We start from the raw sequence: 23,839 nt of genomic DNA, 5'->3' as shown, positions 1-23,839 counted from the left end.
CTTCACGTTATAAATATGATGTTTTTTCATGTGCAAATTTAGCGATAGATGTGTCCATTTTGTAAATGTTCATGCTTTTATGTTTAAAATGTGTATGAAAATATATTATGTACAGGGTATTTTTATTTTCGTACATATATATGATACAAATTAAGGCAGTGTTTGTAACTACCCTCCACGTTGTCAGTGGATGTTTTTTCATGTTCGTTCTTGTCCGCCACCATTCCGAAAAATGCAAGGTGTTATTTTATGAATTTGGGAGCTAATTATAACTCATTTTGTTAATGAAACTTCAGCTTTTTGTTATAAGTTTTCATGCATTTATTTTTAAAATGTGTATTATAAAATAGTATGGCAAATCTAAGCCAGTATTCCGTGGAGCAGCCAATGTTTTGGTTTGAAATCAGCTGATGGCAAATAAGAGTTTATTTTGCCATATTTAACGCAATTCTGAGCTATAAGACAAGGTTATTTTTCCTTATAAGACATTTTTAGGTGGAAATATGAATTGAATGTGTCTCGTTGTGATTGTGAACAAATTTTTTTTTTCGTTAACAGATTACGTTGGCGGCAAGTTTATTGCTAAAAAAATTATGCGATTCCATTCGCAATTTTCCTTTATATCATCGTGATACGAACTTTATGTTATTTATCTTATATCGGTGTGAAACCAACAGTAAAATGTGTTCTTTCAAGCACAGTAGTTTTGATTAAAATTATTTTATCTCGATTTTACCTACGGTTGTGTTTGATGGCATATACTTTTACTGGAGTTTTATCCTTGTTGCCGATGCATGATAATAGGCATTAGCAGCTTGAACAGTTTTCTCAGCTTCAGTTATAACTAGGTTTAAATTTAACAGTATATTTCAAGATTGATCTTTGATCTATAGCGAATACTAAAGTGATTACATTATCCCAGTTCTATACTACATAAAGTCATTTATAACAACTAAGGTAATAGTTTACTATAGTACAATGATTGAAATACAACCAAACGGATGTTATCCAATTCGGTTGTACTTAAAAAAAAAAAGTAGTTTCTCGTTCGGTTGTTCATGGCTGTACATGTTTACGCAACGAGTATGACATTGAAACCATACTTTCATCATTCTCTTTTGCTGTTTTTGAACTTATGTAACTAGAAGATGGGATAGTTAGGCTATTGTAATTTGTTCTCTCATAAAATCGGATTATCATAAGACGAATTATCGTAACTTGAACACTACAACTACCTGTACACTGTATAAAACATTATACTATCTACAGGTAGTGTTCGAGTTACGATAATCCGTTTTACGATACAGGCAGTCCCCGGGTTACGACGGGTCCGGCTTATGACATTCCGAGGTTACGATGCTTTTTCTTAAATATTCATTGAAAAATCCGCCCTGGGTTACGACGTTTGTTCCAACGTTACGACGCTGACACTTCCGACGCTCCGAGTTAACGACGCTTTTAAAAACCGCATACTATGATAAAAATCCTTTATAGTTTAGCACAGTATATTAATAAAAATAAGTTTCTGGTTAGATTACAACAAAAATTTTGAGGTTATGATGATTTTCGACACTTTAAATGTCATATTTTTCTATGTTTTTTAGTGACACCTCATGTGAGGAACTAGTTTCCGAACGAATGAATACTAGCTTGGATGCGCAAAAGTTTATAACAGTCCAAAAGCGCAAATAATGAAAAAACACTGCTTGTCTCCAGTAATAATAACAAAACTAAGTTTCTGGTTAGATTACAACGCAAATTCCAAGTATCCAAAGAGAGACATTATCCAGTAATTTGATCAGAGAGAGAGAGAGAGAGAGAGAGAGAGAGAGAGAGAGAGAGAGAGAGAGAGAGAGAGAGAGAGAGAGAGAGAGAGGCGAAGAGATCATTTGCCAATGGTCTTGGGGATTGACGTAACGTTTATTTTCTGAACATACAGGACAGAGAAGTGTTTGTTTCATTAAACGGCCTCTGACTCATGCCAGTAAATGTTTTGTTGATACTAATAATATAAGCCTATTTAAAGATACGTTTACTTTAATTAGTCTATATGATACGTAAATAGTAATCAACTGTTCTTGTAGCCCTCAAGATTTGGCAAAATCGAAGTATCCAAAGAGAGACATTATCCAGTAATTTGATCAGAGAGAGAGAGAGAGAGAGAGAGAGAGAGAGAGAGAGAGAGAGAGAGAGAGAGAGAGAGAGAGAGAGGCGTCTTGGCAACAATGGTCTTGGGGATTGATGTAACGTTTATTTTCTGAACAGATAGGACAGAGAAGTGTTCGTTTCATTAAATGGCCTCTGACTCATGCCAGTAAATGTTTTGTTGATACTAATTATATAAGCCTATTTAAGATAGTTTACTTTTAATTAGGTCTATATCATACGTAAATAGTAATCAACTGTTCTTGTAGCCCTCAAGATTTGGCAAAATCACTCCAGGTTGTACATAAAACTTCAAGAATGTAGTGTCACCAGAGGATTACAATAGTTTTTACCTTCAAGAACCAACATTTTTTGATGAAAATAACTCCAGGTTGTACATAAAACTACAGGAAACAACATGTAGTGTAACCAAAGGATTACAAGTAAGGTTTTTAAAACTTTTTATTAGTTTAATAAGAACGGAACCCCCGTCGTAACCCGGGGACTGCCTGTAATCCGATGTTACGATGGGGTTAGCAATTAATACAGGTTCTTTCATTGCTTCATTCCGATGGAGCCGCTAAGTTTAAGGATGTTTTACACAAGATCGTCGTTATTGAAGGGTACTTGCCAGAGCAAATCTTTAATGTTGACGAAACCAGACTTTATTGGAAACGTTTACAACTTAAAAACCGGCAGAGGCGTTTGCTTTATTTGATAAAGGACTGAAACTTTCAAGTGAAATGGATGGGGACAAGGAACGGTTTGCCAAAGTTCAGAGGGCTCATCAAGACAATGTTGCATGTTACCAATTAATTTATGAAGAACGAAAAAAACGCACTCTGCAATCTACAATGAATTATTTCTTCAGGAGAACGACTCCAGTGCCTTCAGCTTCCCCAAGCCCTAGGCCCTCACTCGAGACTGGATCCTGTACGTCTCGGAACAGTTATTTCCTCGAGACACCTGAACTAACAGAAGAAGAAATTCTATCTGAAGAAGAGCGAATTGATGATCCTGCTGCTTTATCATCATCCTCCTCTTCCGATCTTTAGTTATCCTAGCCATGAACAGCCTGACACCAATCACGTATGCCGACAATGGACTGAATCTTGGTGAGTACCCTTTACGCTACAGTCTGATCCTTGTTCTTATTATTAAATTTCTTTTTATACTTAATTATCATAAGTCAATCTGCATTGAAACACCCGAATTAGCTGATATTAATAATTACCATACCGTATATGTATAGGTATACTGTGTAGTGTAGGCTAATCTTCCATATATGTGTATATAGCCTAGCCTAGGCTATATCCGAGATACGGTTTTCTCAACTTATGATGGGTTTTTCGGAACCTAACCCCATCGTAAGTAGGAGAATACGTACCTGTATACATACTCTAGACACCCAAAGGATTAAAGCTAAGCTTTTTTCACTTTACAGTATTTATAATAAAAATATAATGTACTGTACAGTAAATTCTCTCGTACTATGCTGCATAAATATAATTTTACTTATTGTGCCATTGCGGGATTACGGCTGTTAACTGGTCTAGTATTCCGAAAGGTGTGCGGCAGCCGTAGGCTTTAAAATCACTTAGCGCCGGCAGTCAGGAATGGAACCCCTGCCGTTAACCGAGGGCCCCCTGTATTCTTCCAAATATTTGACTTTGCATATTTACATTACTAATAGTTTGCATATTTACATTACTAACTACTTTTTTCATACAAACATAATTTTTTCTGCCTTGAAGTTGTAAACAATATGTGGCACGTCCCTGGTGGCTGCAGAACAAACTAATGGCAGCTGATTTAAAATCAAGCCAAACCACAGGAGTTTCCAGACCATAGAATGCCGGTTTTAAGAGGTTCAACTGTATTGAGAAAATAAATTAGGTTAAGGAAGAGTAGATTTTCATTGAATAACCTCCAAATCTGTCCCCATCATTCTGCCCCAATTGTCATTATCAAAAGCCCCTACAAATGCCTGCCCAGATAACAGCCCACAAAGTTGGGGGGAGGTTGGGCCGGGTCCACTTTAATAGTACTCAAGTATCCAAATACGTAATATGATAAAGTTCCTAAGACAATTTGTATTTTTCATAACTATAAACCTGAGGTCTTAACAATTGGATAATTTCTAGTGCCTAGCTGGATCCGGTTAAATCACAGATGAAAGCAAGGAATCTTTTGAGATCTGGCAATGTGTGCATATATCGGTGTGTATTTTTGGGATGACTCTTACCTACTGATAAAGTTAGGTGATTCTCACATTGAGAATCGAATGATGGCTCAGCAGGTAACAAACACTCTTCCTTGATCTGGAATCCTTTCTAGATCTTACTGCTGTCTGAACTTGAATTCTATTCAGGGAGCAAGGCTACCATATATGCAAAGCAAAAAGTAGCTTAGTAAAGAAAACTGGTTAATTTTGCCCAGAACAAAATAGAACCAGCATGAAGGGACCCAGGTCCAAGAGCCCAAAAAACAACAGTAAAAGACTTTCCTTATATAAAGGTACACTCCTGTACAAATATAAGTACGTTCATGATCCCCAATATATATCAAAACCTAGGATTAAAAAAAAAAAAAAACTAAAAGATTGATGCTTCTTTGAGCCAAGTAAAAAATGTATTACTTGCTAATATTTTTGGACTAAAGTCTACTGTTTTCGCCAAAAAAAAAAAAAAGGTCAGGGTAATGTCCCGAAGGTAAAAATGAGGTGAATGTGGTCTGTTGCAAATACATTCATGTCCTTTGTACCTGTCCGACAGGTTCTTAATGAATGCTAGGGCAGATCAATGACCCTGACTTTATAAAACTTCACCCAGCCCATATAGTTGTCCACCGTGTCAGCTAAGGAGTATGCATCCTTCAAGTCAATGATCAGCATAAAATCCCTGTCCCTGACTGCTGCTAGAACCATCCCTGGGGTCCATTTTGAATTACGTCTTCCTGACTAAAAGTTTCAAAGTTGACAGACTTATAACCATCCTCCAATTGCCATTGGCCTTGGGAACAATGAAAATATGGCTGTAAAATAGACTTGAAGGAGTCACTACTTGCTCCACTGCTCCCTTCTCCATCATTTTCCTTACTTCCTTTTGCAGGCTAAGGAATTTCTGAGACCCAGGAGAGTAAGAAGGTGTGGTAATGGTTGATCTGCAAGAGGTGGAGTGAAGTCGAATGGGATCAGATAGCCCACTCTGAGCACATCCAGTACCAACTGCTCCAATCCAAATGACTCGCCGGGCATTCCCACCCTGGTGTGACTGCGTGGGGAAAGGCGCCCAGTCTATTGCCTTGCACCCATTCCTCTGGCCCTATTTCTCCTTCCTCTACTAGCTCGATTGTGAAAGGGCCCGTGGTACATTCTTCATTAGAGAAGAAAGTCTTGCCATCTTTGGGGAAAGATAAGGGGGGTTTGTTGAGCCTGCCTTACTTTCCTGTCAACTTACTTACTGCCGGTTGAACCTATCTATTACTGGTACCCACTCTTCTTCTATCAATTACTGCTTCTATTATGTTCTTTGGTAATAGAAATTGTGACTCTAGGATATCCCCAATTCAAAGAGCTAACAAGAGTCTACATCTACAGGATATTAGCCCAAATATTGACACTTAAGTTGGTTAAACATAAAAAAGGTTTGGAATCAGACAGCAGCAATCTGACAAAGGCCGTTTCATCCATTAATTTCCTGGATGAATCTGAAAAGGTAATATTAGCCACTACTGTTGACCAAAGATCTAACCACGAAGCTGTCTGGAAAACAGAAGCTGTTGATTTCAACATAGCAGCTTCTAGAAAAGTAAGTGAGAGAGAATTTTCACCAGGTCTACTATCAACCAGGTCTCAAACGCACATCTGGATTGATATGCCTTCCTAGCAAAGGAATAACAGGTGTCATATGTTTCTTATGTCTCAGCAAAGGTGAGGGAAAAACTTGAACAATCTATTAAATCGCAAAGAATTATCCCTCCCTGAAATCCGTGCATTAGCATGACGTAACACCGACCCCATATGACTTGAACAAGGTAATTCATACGACACCTTCATATCTTTCTTTTGTCCTTGAAGGGCTTCAATTCCAGTCGGACTATGCTGGAAGAGTTTCAGACCTCCTTGAAAGATATTAAAATGACGAATGAAGTTAATAACCTCTGCATAAGAAGCAAGAAACTCCTGATTCTCTACTTCCTACACTTCTGAAACATTCTGTTTGGTTGCCAAGGGCAGTATACCACTCCTATCACCAGAAAAACATCTGTGGGATTCATCGCCACTCAGTCCTATGTCTGCTGCACCTGTGTTATCCAACGGCCGATCCTGGCTAGTTCTTGACAAACCGCCAGGTGAATGCAATCTTCAATACCTTACGCTGCTAGAGTGACAACGAGCATACAGCCTATCCCTCCAGACTGATGGTTCCCACTAAGCTCAGTGTGTGTCGTTAACATTCCCACAGCCGTAAACTGTGGCCGTTGGAGATCTAGACATTGATCTTCTGGCTCAGGGGCAAACCACAATTTCACCATTGCCTGACCTGTTAGAAGAATGCACTTCCTCATTTAATGAGGAATTTTCCAACATTGTATTACTCGGGTCTTTTAACTGGAGCGTTGTCTTCCTTTCTCCTCATATTGACAACCTTACAGGAGAGACTGGGACCTGTTCACCAGTCTTTGTAGACCGATGATCACCCACTGCAGATTCTCGAAACACTCCAAGAATGCCCATAAGTCTTTCCCGTCACTCTTACAACCAAATTCACAGAAGCTTCCACAACATCGTCCATCGACTTCTTCAGTCGTGATGATGTATGAGAATGACAGCCGTCATTCTTCGTTTTTGCGCTAACAACTAACTATTGTGCTTTCCCTTTAACAGGGATGTGATAGTCCTGGCTGGCTCAAGATGAAGAAATTAATCTTCTCCTCTTGGAATGAGGGTCAGCCACGGAGTCCCTTATCCTCCGTCTGACTGGGGCACACACTGACATCATCAAAGCTTGTGATGATGCTGAATCAGAAGAGGTAGAAGTGCAAGAAGACTTTCATCTTTTCTTCTTGCATGTCTTATCAATTTTCTCTTCTAACATTGCAACCCCCCCCCCCCCCCCCCCCCCCCCCCCCCCCCCCCCCCCCTCCTGTAAGAGGAGAATAATTAGGTACAAAACTGCCCAAACCCCTCCTGATGCATCCAAAAATAAATCATTGGATGAAGCTGACAGGGAATGGGAAGCATTTAGCACATGCAGAAAAATACACGGGTCAGCATCACAATTACGAAGAACAAAAGAAGATGAAGGCACTTCGTCATCCAAAGACGACGGTGTCTCCTTTCTCCTGTACTGACCCTTCTCATGAAACTTTTTCCACTGTTCCAGTGACCAAAAACAACATAAAAACAATGATTAGTAATTGTACACATATTTTCTATGTATCTACTACACATTGGGAGTGGATCCATGGATACTGATGTTAAGAATCTCGAACAAGGATACCACTAATACCCCAGCATTTCCTCCATTTCCTGTTGAGATCTTAACCCTCTTACGCCGATTGGACGTATTAAACGTCGAGTCAAAATGTCTCCCGTATGCCGATTGGACGTATCATACGTCGGCTCAAAAAAGTTTTTTTAAAAATTCGCGGAAAAATACTTATAGGCCTACCAGCCGAAAACTTTTGTATCACGCGCCTTGGGGGATGCTGGGAGTTCACGGATCAAGGCGTTGTTTTGTTTACAATCGCTACGCAGGCGCGCAAGCGCGAATTTCTTTCTTATCGCACTAAAAAGTATCAGTGACACATCTCGGAAATTATTTCGTCACTTTGACATAATTATTGCACCATTTTAAATTATCCTTTACATGAAGTATTATATATGAAAATGTGCGCAATTTCATGCACAATACAACTAAAATATACTCATGATTGTAGCTTTTATCAGTTTTGAAATATTTTCATATAAATAACGATAAGTGCAAAAATTTCAACCTTCGGTCAACTTTGACTCTACAGAAATGGTCGAGAAACGCAATTGTAAGCTAAAACTCTTACATTATAGTAATATTCAATCATTTGCCTTCATTTTGCAACAAATTGGACGTCTCTAGCACAATATTTCGATTTATGGTGAATTTATGAAAAAACTTTTTCCTTACGTTCGTGCGATAACTCTTCCGATAAATTTTTTCGTGCGATTGTCCTAATGTTTGCACCCTTTTAAATTTGCCGTTACATAAAGTTTTATATATGGAAATGTGCGCAATTTCATGCACAATACAACAAAAAACAACCCATGGTTGTAGCTTTTATCAGTTTTGAAATATTTTCATATAAATAACGTTAAGTGCAAAAATTTCAACTTTCGGTCAACTTTGACTCTACCGAAATGGTCGAAAAACGCAATTGTAAGCTAAAACTCTTATATTCTAGTAATATTCAATCATTTACCTTCATTTTGCAATGACTTGGAAGTCTCTAGCACAATATTTCGATTTATGGTGAATTTATGAAAAAAAAAAAAAACATTACGTTCGCGCGGTAACTTTTCCGAAAAAATCAGAATTTTTTTGTGCGATTGTCGAAATGTTTGCACCATTTAAAATTAGCTGTTACATAAAGTTTTATATATGAAAATGTGCGTAATTTCATGTAGAATACATTTAAAAATGATTGAAGGTTGTAGCTTTTCTCTTTTTTCGAAATATTTGCATATAAATCACGATAAATAGAAAAAAAAACACGTTCGGTCAAATTTGACTCTACCGAAATAGTTGAAAAACGCAATTGTAAGCTAAAACTCTTACGGCCTAGTAATATTCTGTCATTTTTCTTCATTTTGAAACAAATTTGAAGTCTCTAAAACAATATTGTGATTTATGGTGAATTTTTGAAAAATATATTTACCTTCACTCCGCGCGCCGATTCGCGGCCGCAAGTCTCCGAAATACGTACATGGCATTATCCTAATATTTGCTCCTTTTCATATTAGCCTTTTTATAGAGTTTCATATATCAAAATGTGCGCAAATTCATGAAAAATACAATAGAAAATAATTGAAGGTTGTAGCTTTTTCCATCTTTGAAATATGTCCATATAAAAAAATAAATATATTAAAATTTCGACATTCGGTCAAATTTAACTCGTCCGAAATGGTCGAAATCTGCAATTCTAATCTAAAACTCTTACAGTATCGTAATATTCAATCATTTGTCTTAATTTTGAAACAAATTGGAAGTCTCTAGAACATTATTTAGAATTACGGAAATGAATTTTGAAAATAACATTTTTTACGTCCGCTCGTTACGAATTCGTACATCATTTTGTGATAATATTTTTCCGGTGTTGCTTTTATTGTTTTACAATGTATTATATATCAAAATGATCGCAATTTAGTGTACAATACAACGCAAAAAAAAGTAACTGGTTAGCTTTGACCGTTTTCTGCACAGCGTGATTTGAATACAATTATGTATGAATTTTTTTTTTTTCGCTACCATATATCGCATTATTTACATATGATAATGATGTTATTTTTCATTTCTGATGGTTGCATTCTAAACTTCAGGCAATGACAAAAAAAGGAGCCAAAAATGAGCTCTTAATCTTCAAAAGTACGCGCGCTGTAATTTTTTGAAAAGATTATTTTTTCAACTTCCGCGCTCACTCCAAACCAGGCCCGGCATACGGGAGACGTTTTTATTTTTAGGGCTCCGGCGTAAGAGGGTTAAAGAAACCTTTGTCAGGAAGGTAAAATGAGCCATGATATCCCGATATTCATACAAACCAACAGCAAACACACACTCTAACAAAGAAAGAAATGCAAATAGCAGGAAAAATAAACCAGCTTTAAAACGACAGAGACGTACCGTACTATGTCACTTGACAGCCAGCAAGAAATCCCAGGACGTAGCGTAATACGTCCTTCCACCCTCTCTTTTGTACCGAGAGCTGGTGTGTTGGGATTGTGTATCTGAAGACTTCTCGTTGCTGGGATATGCTCTCTCATCCTCTGTCGAGCATAAGCTCCGCCCACTAGCCAATCAGAGCGAAGGAGTAAAGCATCTTGTGACGTTTCAGTGACGGAATTGAGACGTCACCATATTTCACCAATGGGAGCTCAGTATTTCAATCTTTCCGTCTTTTCCCGTTATTTATCACTCAGGCAGACATGTCGACTCGCATATAGACAATAGTGCAACTGTAGAATTCTTTTGATTATCATGTTGGTTGCTTCTTTATCAAATTCCGCTCATATTTTTTAGTCATGGGTGACTCTGGAGATTCCTCAGTTGAAGTGTATGTGCTAGGGGAATCTGATGATGAAAGTGAGACATCAGATAGTGTGCAATCAGTAAGTAATTGCGAATTATTTGACGACATTGAGCCAGTCACAGAAGAAGGTTGGCGGTTGTTGTCCGACATCTTTGATGATTCTCGGCCAGATCCTGTTCCTTCCCTCAGCGATCCCAGTCACGGGGTGGATATTTATTTGTCTCAGGATGATTTTCCTTCACCTGACGTGGCATTTGAATATTATATGGATCCAGAAATGATGGTCACTTTGTGTTCTTGGATAAATGAAAGGGCAGATCAGTACAAAGAAGATTTTCTTGAAAATATAACTCTTCATGGACTGATATGGAAACCAGTAAACACACGTGAACTGCATGTTTTTTTCCATTACTCATACTGATGGGAGTGGATAAAAAACCTGATATGCATATGTACTGGTCACGTGATCCTTTGACTGGAGGACCACCAGTGTTTTGTAAGGTTATGAGTAGAAATAGGTTTTTGTCCACTCTAAAATTTTTGAGATTTTCATCCACTGTTCAAGTGACACGAGACCCACGCACAAGGATTGAACCATTTTCATCTTTACAGCGGCAGCATTCACAATCTCTCATACACCATCAAGACACATTGCTGTTGATGAAGCTCTTGTATTATGGAAGGGACGTCTTGGCTTTAGACAGTTCATCAAAATCAAGAGAGCCCGTTTTGGAATAAAAGTATTTGTACTTTGTCCAACAGGAGAAGGGTGGGACGGATATTCTTGGAACTTTGCAGTGTATTACGGAAAAAGTAATTTCAAGATCCAAGACCCTGCTGCTTCTCATCTCAGCGTATCAGAAGATATCGACGTGTACCTCATGGAAGATTTGTTAGATCAAGGGCGCCATGTCATCACTGTTAATTGGTACACAAGCATCCGACTCTGTGATTATTTGCAGACGAGAGAAACTATGCTGACAGGAGTAGTTCGGACAGGAAGAGGACCCCCGAACCAAATTACGAATGCAAAGTTGGAGAAGCATCAATCAGTTTTTGCAAGAAAAGGCAACACTCTTGTTGTCAAATTTCAAGATAAAAGAGGTTACAGTTTTGACAACAAAGTATACAGCAAACATGGTCAATAAAACAAAGACATACTTTGGGCAAAAGACCACATTTTTCAATAAACCTCTTCGTATCAACCGCTACAATAGTATAATGGGAAGCGTTGATATGGCAGATCAACTTCTTGAGCCATATGCTTTTGACAGAAAGTCTTGCATGGTTCAAAAAACTTGGAATTCATTTTATATTTCGTGCTCTTTTGAATTCATTAATTTTTTATAAAAATGAATGCCAGTACCATCGTCCCTTCCTGACTTTTATTACTGATGTAATCAGATGTTGGCTAAATAAACACTGATGGTGCTGCAAAACTTATGAAGATGAGAGAAAAGATGAAGTCTAAAAGCCCATATGGTGCTGAAGAAGAAGTTATCCATGCCTGGGTTCGTCATGAGGAGACCAAGCAGAAGCGCTGCAGGATATGCACGAAGAATTTAGGCAAGAGGAAGGACACTGTGTATTATCATCCAGGATGCCCCGGGGAGCCAGGTTTATGCTCACATTCGATGCAGTCGCCAGATGATCCAAAACCAGGACCAAGTGGCACTCGCTTGAAGAAGAGGAAAAGCAATTAGGAGAGTTGAAAAATCATGTTTATTTTTTTTCCTATCATTTTCTCCTTCCCCGGAATAGGGCTCCGAGCAATACCGGGTAACCAAAATCCATGGCACTTGAGTAATGGTCCATGGGAAAGCTCGTGTATCTTTCCCAAAATATATTACATACATACATACATACATATACATACATACATACATACATACATATATATATATATATTATGTATATTAAATATATATATTATATATCTATATATATATATATATATATATATACATACATACATACATACAAGCAGTCCCTGGGTTACAATGGGTTCGGCTTACGACATTCTGAGGTTAAGGCGCTTTTCAATTATATTCATCAGAAATTATTTCCAGGGTTACGACGCCCACAACGCTCATCTGGCAGAAGATATAAGACCAAAAATGCAAAATAATCAATATTTGAAATTTTTTTTGATGAAAAATGTACTAATAAGAATGCAATTTACATAGTTTTTAATGCACCCAAAGCATTAAAAGTAAGGTTTTCTTAGGAATTTTGATGATGTTCCAGCTTACGACAATTTTCGGGTTACAACGCGTCTCAAGAATGGAACCCCCGTCGTAACCATGGGACTGCCTGTATACGTATATATATTTGTGTATGTGTGTATATATAAGAACATATATATAAACCCAGGAACATATGCATACATAAAGTATATAATAAAATATAACATTTATAAATCACGGATATAGCAATATACAGAGAGAGAGTTTCCGAGTACCTACATGCACACATACATAGATATAGAAATTCATGCATAGATATATACACATACATGCACCTTCATATATACATTATAATCAATAAAGAAACATAAATAATGATGAGAAGCATACTCTGATTGTGACATTTGATTTTGGGTTTATCTGGTATAGCCTACTCGCAAGCGATTGGGTCATCTGGGTGGGAAGGGGTTAAAGGCAGTAAGAAAACTGATGCGATCACAAGACGCTGAAGGCCTTGTGGGAGGTACCACATAGGTCGTGTTCAAGCACCAAGCCAATAGTACCTTGCATACACAATTTTTTAAATCAATTTTATCGGTTTCCAGTTGACGCTAAAAGATTTACCCCAATTTTACGACCAATGGTTTGTCTCATATATGAACAACCAACATTTCACCAAGAAAAATTTTACATGTAGTAGTATTAAAACAATGAACACGCTTTCAAACTATATAAAAGAAAAAACAATCAACTCACATGTTGGGTGCCACTGGAAGGTATGAAACCAGGGCTTGTGCTGGAAGTGGATGGTTCTCGCGAAGGGGTACGAGGTGGTGCACCTAATGGAGGTGGTGGCGTTCGGTGCTGACCAGGGGGCAAAGGAGGAGTCTTGTGATGAATTGGAGGCGGCGGTGTATTCATATAATGGGGAACACAATTTGATGGTGAAACACATGTAGGAACAGCGCTGGGAGGCTGACTTGCTGGGAAAGAAGTGTGTGTACTACTACTACTACTACTACCATGAGATCCCTGATTACTGATACCAGATGTACTACTATGTGAAGAAGTATTTGGTGTAGGTGTCCCTACTGACATAGAAATTTTCTGACTAGGTGATACAGTGTAAGAATGGCACTGAGTAACATTTGTGGTTGTTGTGATATTTGCTGTGGTAGTGGTGGTGGCTGAGAAGCTAACAGTAGTGGTGGTTATAGTTACAACATTAGTTGAAGGAGGGGCTGGTGGATTACTGCAAGTGACAGTCACTGCAGATGATGATACTCCATCAGAGACAGCAGTGGAAATATTTGAGGCAGGTGTGGAATTGTTCACATTAGAAGACTGAGAATAAGGCAAAGCAGTATTAAGGGATATAGTTTGTTGTGGAGGCGTCACTTGTAATGCAGATGTTTTACTACAATTTCCAGATGCATCCAATGGAAAAACCTGAACAGCATTTTGTGGAGGCACCTGAGAGTTTTTAGGAGATACTGCAGAAGAATTTGGAATATCACCTACAACACATGATGTTTTGGGCTTTGTGTGATTTGGTGTTCCAGAAGGAGATGGATGATCTATGGCAGTCTGTGGGCTTGCTGAAGAACTGTTACAAACAGATACATTTGTGTTACTTTGTGGTGAGCTACCATAACTCAAAGAATAAGGAATGTGATGAGAATGCAGAGAAGATTGTGGAAGAGGGTTGGGAGGTGGATTGGAAAATCCATTTGGGCGATGGTTAGCATTAGTCTCCAAACTGGGCAAAAATCTGCGAAGTTTAGCCACAGCTGCCTTTCCCATACCCATGTCCAACAGTTCCCGATCACTCGCCCGCCTCAGCTAGAAAAAATTTTAAATTATTTTTTTTTTAACATAAATGCAAATAATCTTCATTCACTGTAATTTTCTATAAAAAAAAGTGAGAAACCCATGTCCATAAATTTCCTGAAAGTACATAAATTTTAGCAATTTTCATAAACTCCAATAATTAAATTACAGTAAACCCCCATATTTGCGTTCTTATGATTTGTGGGGTTCACTATGGAACATGTATAGGCATTATTCATAGAAAAATGGTCTATACATGGTATTTTTCACCAAGAAATATTTACAAATTACTGTATTTTCATATAAATTTTGTGACTAATTACACTTCTTTAATAAATCTATAAAATACTAAAGTATAAGCATTTTTAGAAGTTTTATTTTCTTTATTTATTTATTTTTTTACTATCAAAATAATTACTTTTAGAGGGGTTTTAAGTACTCATTATTTGAACGGTTTTAAGTACTCACGTATTTGAGCTTTTTGGGGGTCTGGGACGTATCTCCCACAAATATGGGGGTTCACTTTACCACTTGGCAAAGACCACTTGAAGTAAGATTATCATCCAATTTCAAAATCAGTGTTTGCATATTCACTTGAAAGTAAATACAAAAAGACATACGACTAAATTAATGTACGAGTTTTTCGAAGTACAAGTCGTCAATCAGTGAAATTACTTGCTTCGTTACGCAGGCAAGAAATAGAGGTATGAGCTCAAGATGCCGCTGCTACATGGATAGCATTGTGATGAAAATTAAGATAAGCAAAGAAGGAAAAGTACATGTGCATCTTTTCCATGAATCTTTTAAAAAGTTATACATTACTTTACTGTATCCAATAAATAGTATGTATTCTCATATTATTGTATTATTATGAAATACTAACATAGCGGTCAATGTTTTGGTTTGGAAATCAGCTGATGGCAAATAAGTTTATTTTGCCATATTTAACTCATTTCTGAATTAATTTTCTTCTTTTAGTTAACAAACTAATATCTAGATACTTGATTACATGTTTTAAAGTCGAAACATGACTTGAACACATCTCGTGATTATGAACTAAATTAGTAATTTTTTCGTTAACAGATTGCGTTGGCAGCATGTTTATTGAGTAAAAAAAAATATAAAAAAATAAATGTGATTCTGTTTGCTATTTTCACTTTATTTCATTGTAATACGAGCTTTATGCTATTTATCTTTTATCAACGTGAAAACAACAATAAAATGTATTCTTTCACGCCCAGTAGTTCTGATTAAAATGATTTTCTCTCAATTTCATCCTCGGTTGTGTTTGATGGCATAAGTTACAGAAGTTTTATCCTTGTTGCCGATGCAAGATAATAATCAATTGCAGTTTGAACATTTTCCTCAGCTTCAGCTACAAATGGATTTAAATTTAACAGCATATTTCATTGTTGAGCTTTGACTTACAGCAAATAAGTTAATACATAAAAATATCTCAAGTCCTATTCTATATAATCATTTATAACATAACTATGTAATTGTTTACTATCATATGACGGTTGAAATACAAGCCAAACAGATGTTGTTATCCAATTTGGTTGTATACTTAGCAAATAAAGTTGTTTCTCGTTCGGTTGTTCATGGCTGTACACATTTATGCAACAAGTATAACATTAAAACAATACTTTCATCATTCTCTCTTACTGTTTTTGAACTTATTTAACTAGAAGATAGGATAAAGTTAAGACTATTGTAATTTGGTCTCTCTCGTGCCTTTAGGCTATTGTAATTTGGTCTCTTTCACTCCCTTAGGCTATTGTAATTTGGTCTCTCTTGCTCCCCGTGTATGCTGCTGCCTGCACCTGTTGCGAGTGAAATTCAAAAATATTTTCAAAATATTGTCGTATTAATATTAACTGCTAACCCCCTCGAAAAATCTGATTATCATAAGACGAATTATCATGACTTGAACACTACCAGTGCACTGTATAAAACCTTATTATATCTTTACATACGCTTTCTAATATATTTTTATACAATAGTTGTTATTTAGAAATGTATTTTCCTTATTTGATAACACGAAACATAAATATGCGGGGTAGCATTTTGAGGGCTGGAATGAATTACGAGCATTTTAAGCATTTACAATGGGGAAAATTGATTTGATGTGCGAGAAAATTGAGCTACGAGCTCGGGCCAAGGAACAAATTAACCTTGTAGGTTAAGGTACCATATATATATATATATATATATATATATATATATATATATATATATATATAATCTATATATATATATATATATATAATATTATATATATACACACACACATGCATTTAGTCAGCTGGCCTCACATAGATGATTGTTTGTTTGTTTGTATGGTGTTTTTACGTTGCATGGATGAAGTCGATTTCACTGATATGGAATTATTCCCTGAATAGGCTATGTATTATGAAAAAAAGCCAATCCTATACATGGTAAAAAATTATTTTATTACCTTTCTTATCAGTTTATTTCATAAAGGGAATCTTTTCAAGTATGTTGGTGTTTATTGCATATAAGTCGAAGCTACCCTTACCAATACACATTACTTAGGACACAAAAATAAAAAATGCTTCACTTTAACAGACAATCAACTTTAACAGACAACCTTCCCCACACTAAGTATTAGCCCGTCAACGCGAGGTTTCACTGTATTACATTTGCATTTGAAGCTTGGTTCTACCTTTGAGAAAACAGCATATAGTTACCTAACAGGTTCTCTTAAGGATCTCTAAAGGTTAATTTTTGTATTCAAGCAATGGCCAGGTCCCAAGTTGCTGGACTAAAGAGGTCCAACCTAACCTGTAAATATACCACTTTATATACTTACTTCTTTAATGTTAGATATTCTCAGGACTTACAAATACTTACTTCTTCAATGGAGAGTCCAGAAAGCATACGAAAACACTTAGGAAACTTCTCGGGTTTACGTAGTTCAAAATTTAAGATGTTGTTATTAACAGAGTTGTCAACAGCAGACTTGTGGGCTGAACTTGAGCTTTCACTGGGAGCTGATGGCCTAGCACCTGACTGGTTGGAAACTGAGTGGACGTTCTTGTCTAAACTTCCTCCTCCTCCTTGGCTGACTGTGTTTCTTGCATTTGTGATGGCACTTGAAGAACTTATTGTTGATGTAATCCCACTGCCTTCATGACTACTGACACTGTGGGATTTGCATCCGGAAGAGCTTGTTGTGGCAGCTGAGGTTCTACATGTATTATTATTACCACAATTTAAAGATGGACTCAGGCTGTTTTGCCGTGTTATATTTTTTGAACTAGAAATGGTTGAGGAGGAGGTAGATAAAGCAACAGGTGATGAATTTGACGGCCAACGTGAGGAAGAATTCCTTGAATGCCCACAACTAACCGAAACTGAACGAGCTGTGGATGGACTATGAAGATTTTGGTTTTGATTTGCTGATATTGTTCCTGTCTCAATGACTTGCGCTCCAGATATTCTAGTCCGAGAACCAGAACGATCTCCTTGTCTCTGACTTCGACTGCCAGATGCTGGGGGTTTTCCACGATGACCGTGACTTGTGACAGCTGATGACTGAGTCAATACAGGACTGTTAGACTGAATCATTTCATTCAACTGGGTTCCAACAGCAGGATTTTTATGGACTAACTGTGGGCTTGATGGAGTTGATGATAATGAACTAACAGATGACGTCGTAGACGAAGTTACAAGAGGTAAAGTGGCTGCAGTTGTGGTGGTGGTAGTAGTAGTAGTTGTGTTAAGGCGAGACCAAGGTGAGGAGGCACGACTAGGGCTAAGTGACTGAAGAGGTGACACATATGGTGAAGACTGAGGAGAGCTAAATGGAGATGTAGTGATTGGTGGCCGGTTATGCAATGCCCCTCCTCCCCCATTGTCCTCACTACTTGACCCTTCAGAGATGGGTCCTCTTCCTCCACTTACAGTTGCAGATGGCGTTCCTATTACTGGAGGATACTGATAATAATGAAAGCTGCCTGGATGGCTACACTGGTATCCTGGTGCGACTGTCAGTAAGTCATCATTCAGTGCAACTGAAAAAAGAAAAATATATGGATAATTGTTACCAAGATAAACGGCAAATAAGACTGATAGCCAATTACACAGATATTCCTCCAGTGAAATGAAAATAGCACTACAGTATAGTCATTCATAATTCACTTGTTAGTTACTTCTAATAATGGTATCTGTTAATAAACCTGTGCTACTGAGAAAAGGGCAAATTACAAACTACAGTAGACCCTCGTTAATTCGGACCCTGATAATTCGGATATCGGATAATTCGGTCTTTCTGAGAATGCGTATGTTTCCCCTAAGGGCGTTTTCTTTGACGCCGATATTACATCCATTTTCTATGAAGATCGGTCTTTGGAGCGCTTTTTTTAAATTACATTGTCCGTCATTGTGATACGAGGTACACTTTAAACATATGTAGTATTATTCTTCAATAACTTCTAGCAAAATGCCAGGAAGAGGTACTTGGAAGCTTGTAACACTATCACTGGCCAAGGAACTGGAGTTAATTTGCAAATTATAAGCTGGAGCTACAGTAAAAAGTGTTTGTGAAGAGAACGGTGTGAAGAAACAGACTGTGTCAGACATTCGAAAAGCTAAAGATAAACTCCTTGCCTTTTTGTTAAAATACAATATAACTGAAAGCCGTGAAAATTCATCTCTTGGAACTAGAAAAAGGATGAGAATTCTAAGGATGAAAATGTTGAAGCAGCAGTAACAAAATGGTTTGTGCAGCAACGATCGTGCGGTGTAAACGTTCGTGGAATTGCCATTCAAGATGCTGCTCAAAAGTTGGCTAGACACATGGGAATTAATGATTTTAGTGCTAGTGATGGGTGGTTATGGTGGTTCAGAAATAGGCATGGACTTTGTAATAAAGTGTGTTGCATGGGGAAGCAGGCAGTGTGCCCGTCAAGGAAGTTAAGCCATTTAGGCAGAAGCTGAACATACAATGCCGATGAAAGTGGTCTTTTTTGACGTTGTATCCCAAAAAATATGCAGGCTTTTAGAGATGAAAAAGATATTCATGGGGAGAAAATGAGCAAAGAAAGATTTTCATTCTAGTGTTGCGCTAACACCGATGGCCTACATCGTTTACCTCTTGTTGTGGTGGGTAAGTCTACACGCCTGCACGTTTTGAGACTGTATGAACCATCTTCCCGTTGTTTATTACAACTCAGTAAAGGCTCGGTTCAACTTGGACATTTTCAAAGACTGGTTTTTTAAAAATTTCTTACCAGCAGTGTGGAAATTCCAAGAAGTGCTAAAGATTTCTCCTAAAGATGTGAAGGTTTTGTTAATTTTAGATAATGCCCCTGCCCACCCAAGTGAATCAAGCCTTGTTAGTCATGATGGGAAAATTAGAGTTCTGTTTTTGCCACCCAAAGTCACCTCCCTGATTCAGCCAATGGATTAGGGTGTAATTTATTCATGTAAGAGACTGTACCAGCGTAAATATCTTGATGAAATGGTGTGTGTCATTCAAGATGAGAATGAGACTGATGATAGAAGAGGCGAGAAAACGAAAGCAAATATCAAGAACTATAACATAAAAGGGGCCATATTCAATATCGCAAATGCTTGGAAAGAGGTGAAAACAACAACATTGGCCAACGCATGGAAAAAACTTTTGTACAATAATGATGTTGAGTATAACTTTGAAGGTTTTGAGCCAACTGATTTTCATCGTCTGTTTACAAGAGCAGGGGAACAAGTTTCTTTGGATGATGTAAGAGAGTGGCTAGAAGAAACAGACGGTGATCCAGGCCACCACGTTATGAATAATGAAGAAATAGCTGATGAAGTTCTTAAAGGTGACGCAGAACAAGTGGAAGATGATGAGGAAAATGATTCTGATGTTCGAATTCCCAAACTTTCAGTGGTTAGAGATGCCCTTGACACAATTATTACATAATAGACTTGACAGCAGATGAGGAGAGCAACCTGTTTTACCCACATTTTAGAAGTATGAGGGATATTATCATTCGAAAGCAACACAAACAAAGAACGCAGTTAAAAGTAGATTCTTTTTTCGAGTCAGTAGTCTCTTCTCAACCATCAACCATTCAATCTCTTGACTCTCCTTAACCATCAACAAGCTTTCAGTCCCCTGGCTCTCCTTAACTATCAACCAGTGATGACGAGTGATGTGAAGTTTACATAAAAACTCTTGAAGGTTATTTTTGTAATAAAAACTTATGATGAAAATTTTTGGTTTTTGTTTTATAACAACTTCGATTGAGTATCTTTCTTTGTTTTTATATAAAAACTTTTCTTTATGTTATAAATAAATTCATAATTCAGTGTTAACGATTGCTTCATTTTTATACGTCTTTTGTTTTATTAGTTTATGCTTTGCGATCAGCTGTTCGGTCGCTGCAACTTACAAACTGACGATAGTCTTCGTCATGTTTTGGTTTTCATAAAAACAAAAATAAATCTGATCGATTAAATCTAATTTACAGTGTATAACAGTATAGCTTTATGTTATGAATAAATTCTCAATTCAGTGTTAACGATGGTTTCATTTTCATATGTCTTCTGTTTATTTGTTTATGCTATGCGATCACCTGTTTGGTCGCTGTAACTTAAAAATTGACGATAGCCATCGTCATGTTTTGATTTTCATAAAAACAAAAACAAAACAGCGATAAAATCTAATTTACAGTGTACTACAGTGTTTTCATGGTTTGTGGGTAGGTTTATAACAGCCGATATCTTTACAGGTGAGTACGGTACAGGGTATCTTATTTCTATTTGAGTCTTACAATTGGTTACTATGGTAGGCTAGGCCAGCCTAACATTTGTCAGGGTATTTAGTTACATAAACACAAAAAATAAATAAATACAGTAAATATCTTACTTGTTTACATGCTATGAAATATCTTACTTGTTTACATGCTATGAAGGTAAGATAAATAAAAAAAAATAGCCTTGGTAATTTTACTTGAGTCTCGTGATTGTTTACATATATTAGGCGGCTGGGCCACTCGGTTAAGTCGGTTAATCGGCATACTCGGACACCCTTCCCCCCATGTAGTCAGAGTTAACGAGGCTCTACTGTACATACATATATGTCAGTAGTGTGTGTGTAATAAATATATATATATATATATATATATATATATATATATATATATATATATATATATATATATATATATATATATATATATATATATATATATATATATACAGGCGGCCCGCGGTTAACGGCGCAATCACTCAACGGCGAATCGGTTTTACGGCGGTCGTCAAAAATATTCATTAAAAAAATAAGGCATTTTAAAGGTATCTTTACGGCACAAATTTCAGTTAACAGCGCCGTTGTCTAACGAGTTTCATACATTATGTAGAAATGCCGTTCAGACCATAAAGGTTATGCAAATTATATTAACAAATTTTATGGAGAGTTATTACGTAGGTATTAGGGTAAAATATATGCATCTGACGCTGTTCTATGCCGAAAATATCAAGTTACATAAGTGCAAATTTAGCTATGGATGTGTCGATTCATAATTGTTTATGCTTTTGTTTAAAATGTGTGTGAAAATGTATTACGTGAAAGGCATTTTATTTCTGAATAGAAATATGATACAAAGGCAGCTTTTGAAACTGCGCTTCACGATACCAAATACGATGTTTTTTCATGTTCTTTCTTGTAAGCCGCCGCCTGCCGCTCTTCCGAAAATATAGATTTTAAAAAAGTGCAAATTAGCGATCGATGTGTCGATTTTATAAATGTTTATGCTTTTATGGTTAAAATGTGTATGAAAATGTATTACGAATAGGGTATTTTTATTTCTGTGCAGAAATATGATAAAAAGGCAGCTTTTGAAACTCCCCTTCAAGTTATCGACTACAATGTGTTTTTCAAGTTCGTTCTTGTATGCCGCCGCGGCATACAAGAACGAACTTGAAAAACACATCGTAGTCGATAACTTGAAGGGGAGTTTCAAAAGCTGCCTTTTTATCATATTTCTGCACAGAAATAAAAATACCCTATTCGTAATACATTTTCATACACATTTTAAACATAAAAGCAAAAACATTTATAAAATCGACACATCGATCGCTAATTTGCACTTTTTTTGCTGCCGTCTGCCGCTCTTCCAAAAATATAGTTAAAAAAAAAAAAGTGTGCAAATTTAGCGATCGATGTGTCGATTTTTCAAATGTTTATGCTTTTAAGTTTAAAATGTGTATGAAAATATATTGCGTAAAGGTATTTTCATTTTTGTACAGAAATAAGATACAAATTAAGGCAGCCTTTGTAACTACGCTCCACGTTGTCAGGGGAGGGGATGGTTTTTCATGTTCGTTCTTGTCCGCCAGTTCCGAAAAATGCATTGTGTTATTTTATTAATTATGCATCTTTTCCATAAATCCTTTAAAAAGTTATACATTATTTCACTGTATCCAAGAATATTGTAGTATTCTCATATTATTGTATTTTAAAATACTACGGCAAACTTAAGCCCGTATTCCGCGGAGCGGCCAATGTTGTGGTTTGAAATCAGCTGATGAATAAGAGTCTGTTTCAACCATAACGCAATTCTGAGCGAATGCTCTTGCTTCTAGTTAGCATAAACGAATATCTAGATACAGGCGGCCCGCGGTTAACGGCGCAATCACTCAACGGCGAATCGGTTTTACGGCGGTTATCAAAAATATTCATTTAAAAAAAAAAAACTAAGGCATTTAAAGGTATCTTTACGGCACAAATTTCAGTTAACACCAGCGCCGCTAGCGCCCGTTGTCTAACGAGTTCATACATATGTCGAAAATGCCGTTCAGACCATAAAGGTTATGCAAATTATATTAACAAATTTATGGAGAGTTATTACGTAGGTATTAGGGTAAAATATATGCCTCTGAGCTGTTCTATGCCGAAAATATCGAGTTACATAAGTGCAAATTTAGCTATGGATGTGTCGATTCATAATGTTCATGCTTTTGTTTAAAATGTGTATGAAAATGTATTACGTGAAAGGCATTATTATTTCTGTACAGAAATATGATACAAAGGCAGCTTTTGAAACTGCCCTTCACGTTATCAAATACGATGTTTTTTCATGTTCTTTCTTGTAAGGCCGCCGCCTGCCGCTCTTCCGAAAATATCGATTTAAAAAAGTGCAAATTAGCGATCGATGTGTCGATTTTATAAATGTTTATGCTTCTAAGTTTAAAATGTATATGAAAATGTACTACGAATATGGTATTTTTATTTCTGTGCAGAAATATGATAAAAAGGCAGCTTTTGAAACTCCCCTTCAAGTTATCGACTACGATGTGGTCGATTCATAAGTGTTCATGCTTTTGTTTAAAATTGTGTATGAAAATGTATTACGTGAAAGGCATTTTTTATTTCTGTACAG

General features: G+C 36.8%; 1 protein-coding gene across 1 annotated transcript in view; it reads right to left on the bottom strand.

The window, feature by feature from the left end:
- The window catches only part of LOC135221928 (mucin-2-like), a 176,394-nt gene that overhangs the window by 41,168 nt on the left and 111,387 nt on the right, over positions 1–23,839 (bottom strand). Inside the window, exons 5-6 of the mRNA XM_064259952.1 lie at positions 17,319–18,481; positions 13,371–14,456 (exon numbers count right to left, since the gene is read on the bottom strand). Coding sequence (XP_064116022.1) covers positions 13,371–14,456; positions 17,319–18,481 — 2,249 coding nt within the window. The remainder of the gene's footprint in view (positions 1–13,370; positions 14,457–17,318; positions 18,482–23,839) is intronic.

The sequence above is a fragment of the Macrobrachium nipponense genome, chromosome 3, assembly GCF_015104395.2.
Source record: "Macrobrachium nipponense isolate FS-2020 chromosome 3, ASM1510439v2, whole genome shotgun sequence".
Lineage (NCBI taxonomy): Eukaryota > Metazoa > Arthropoda > Malacostraca > Decapoda > Palaemonidae > Macrobrachium > Macrobrachium nipponense.
This window is presented reverse-complemented; position numbering and strand designations above follow the sequence as displayed.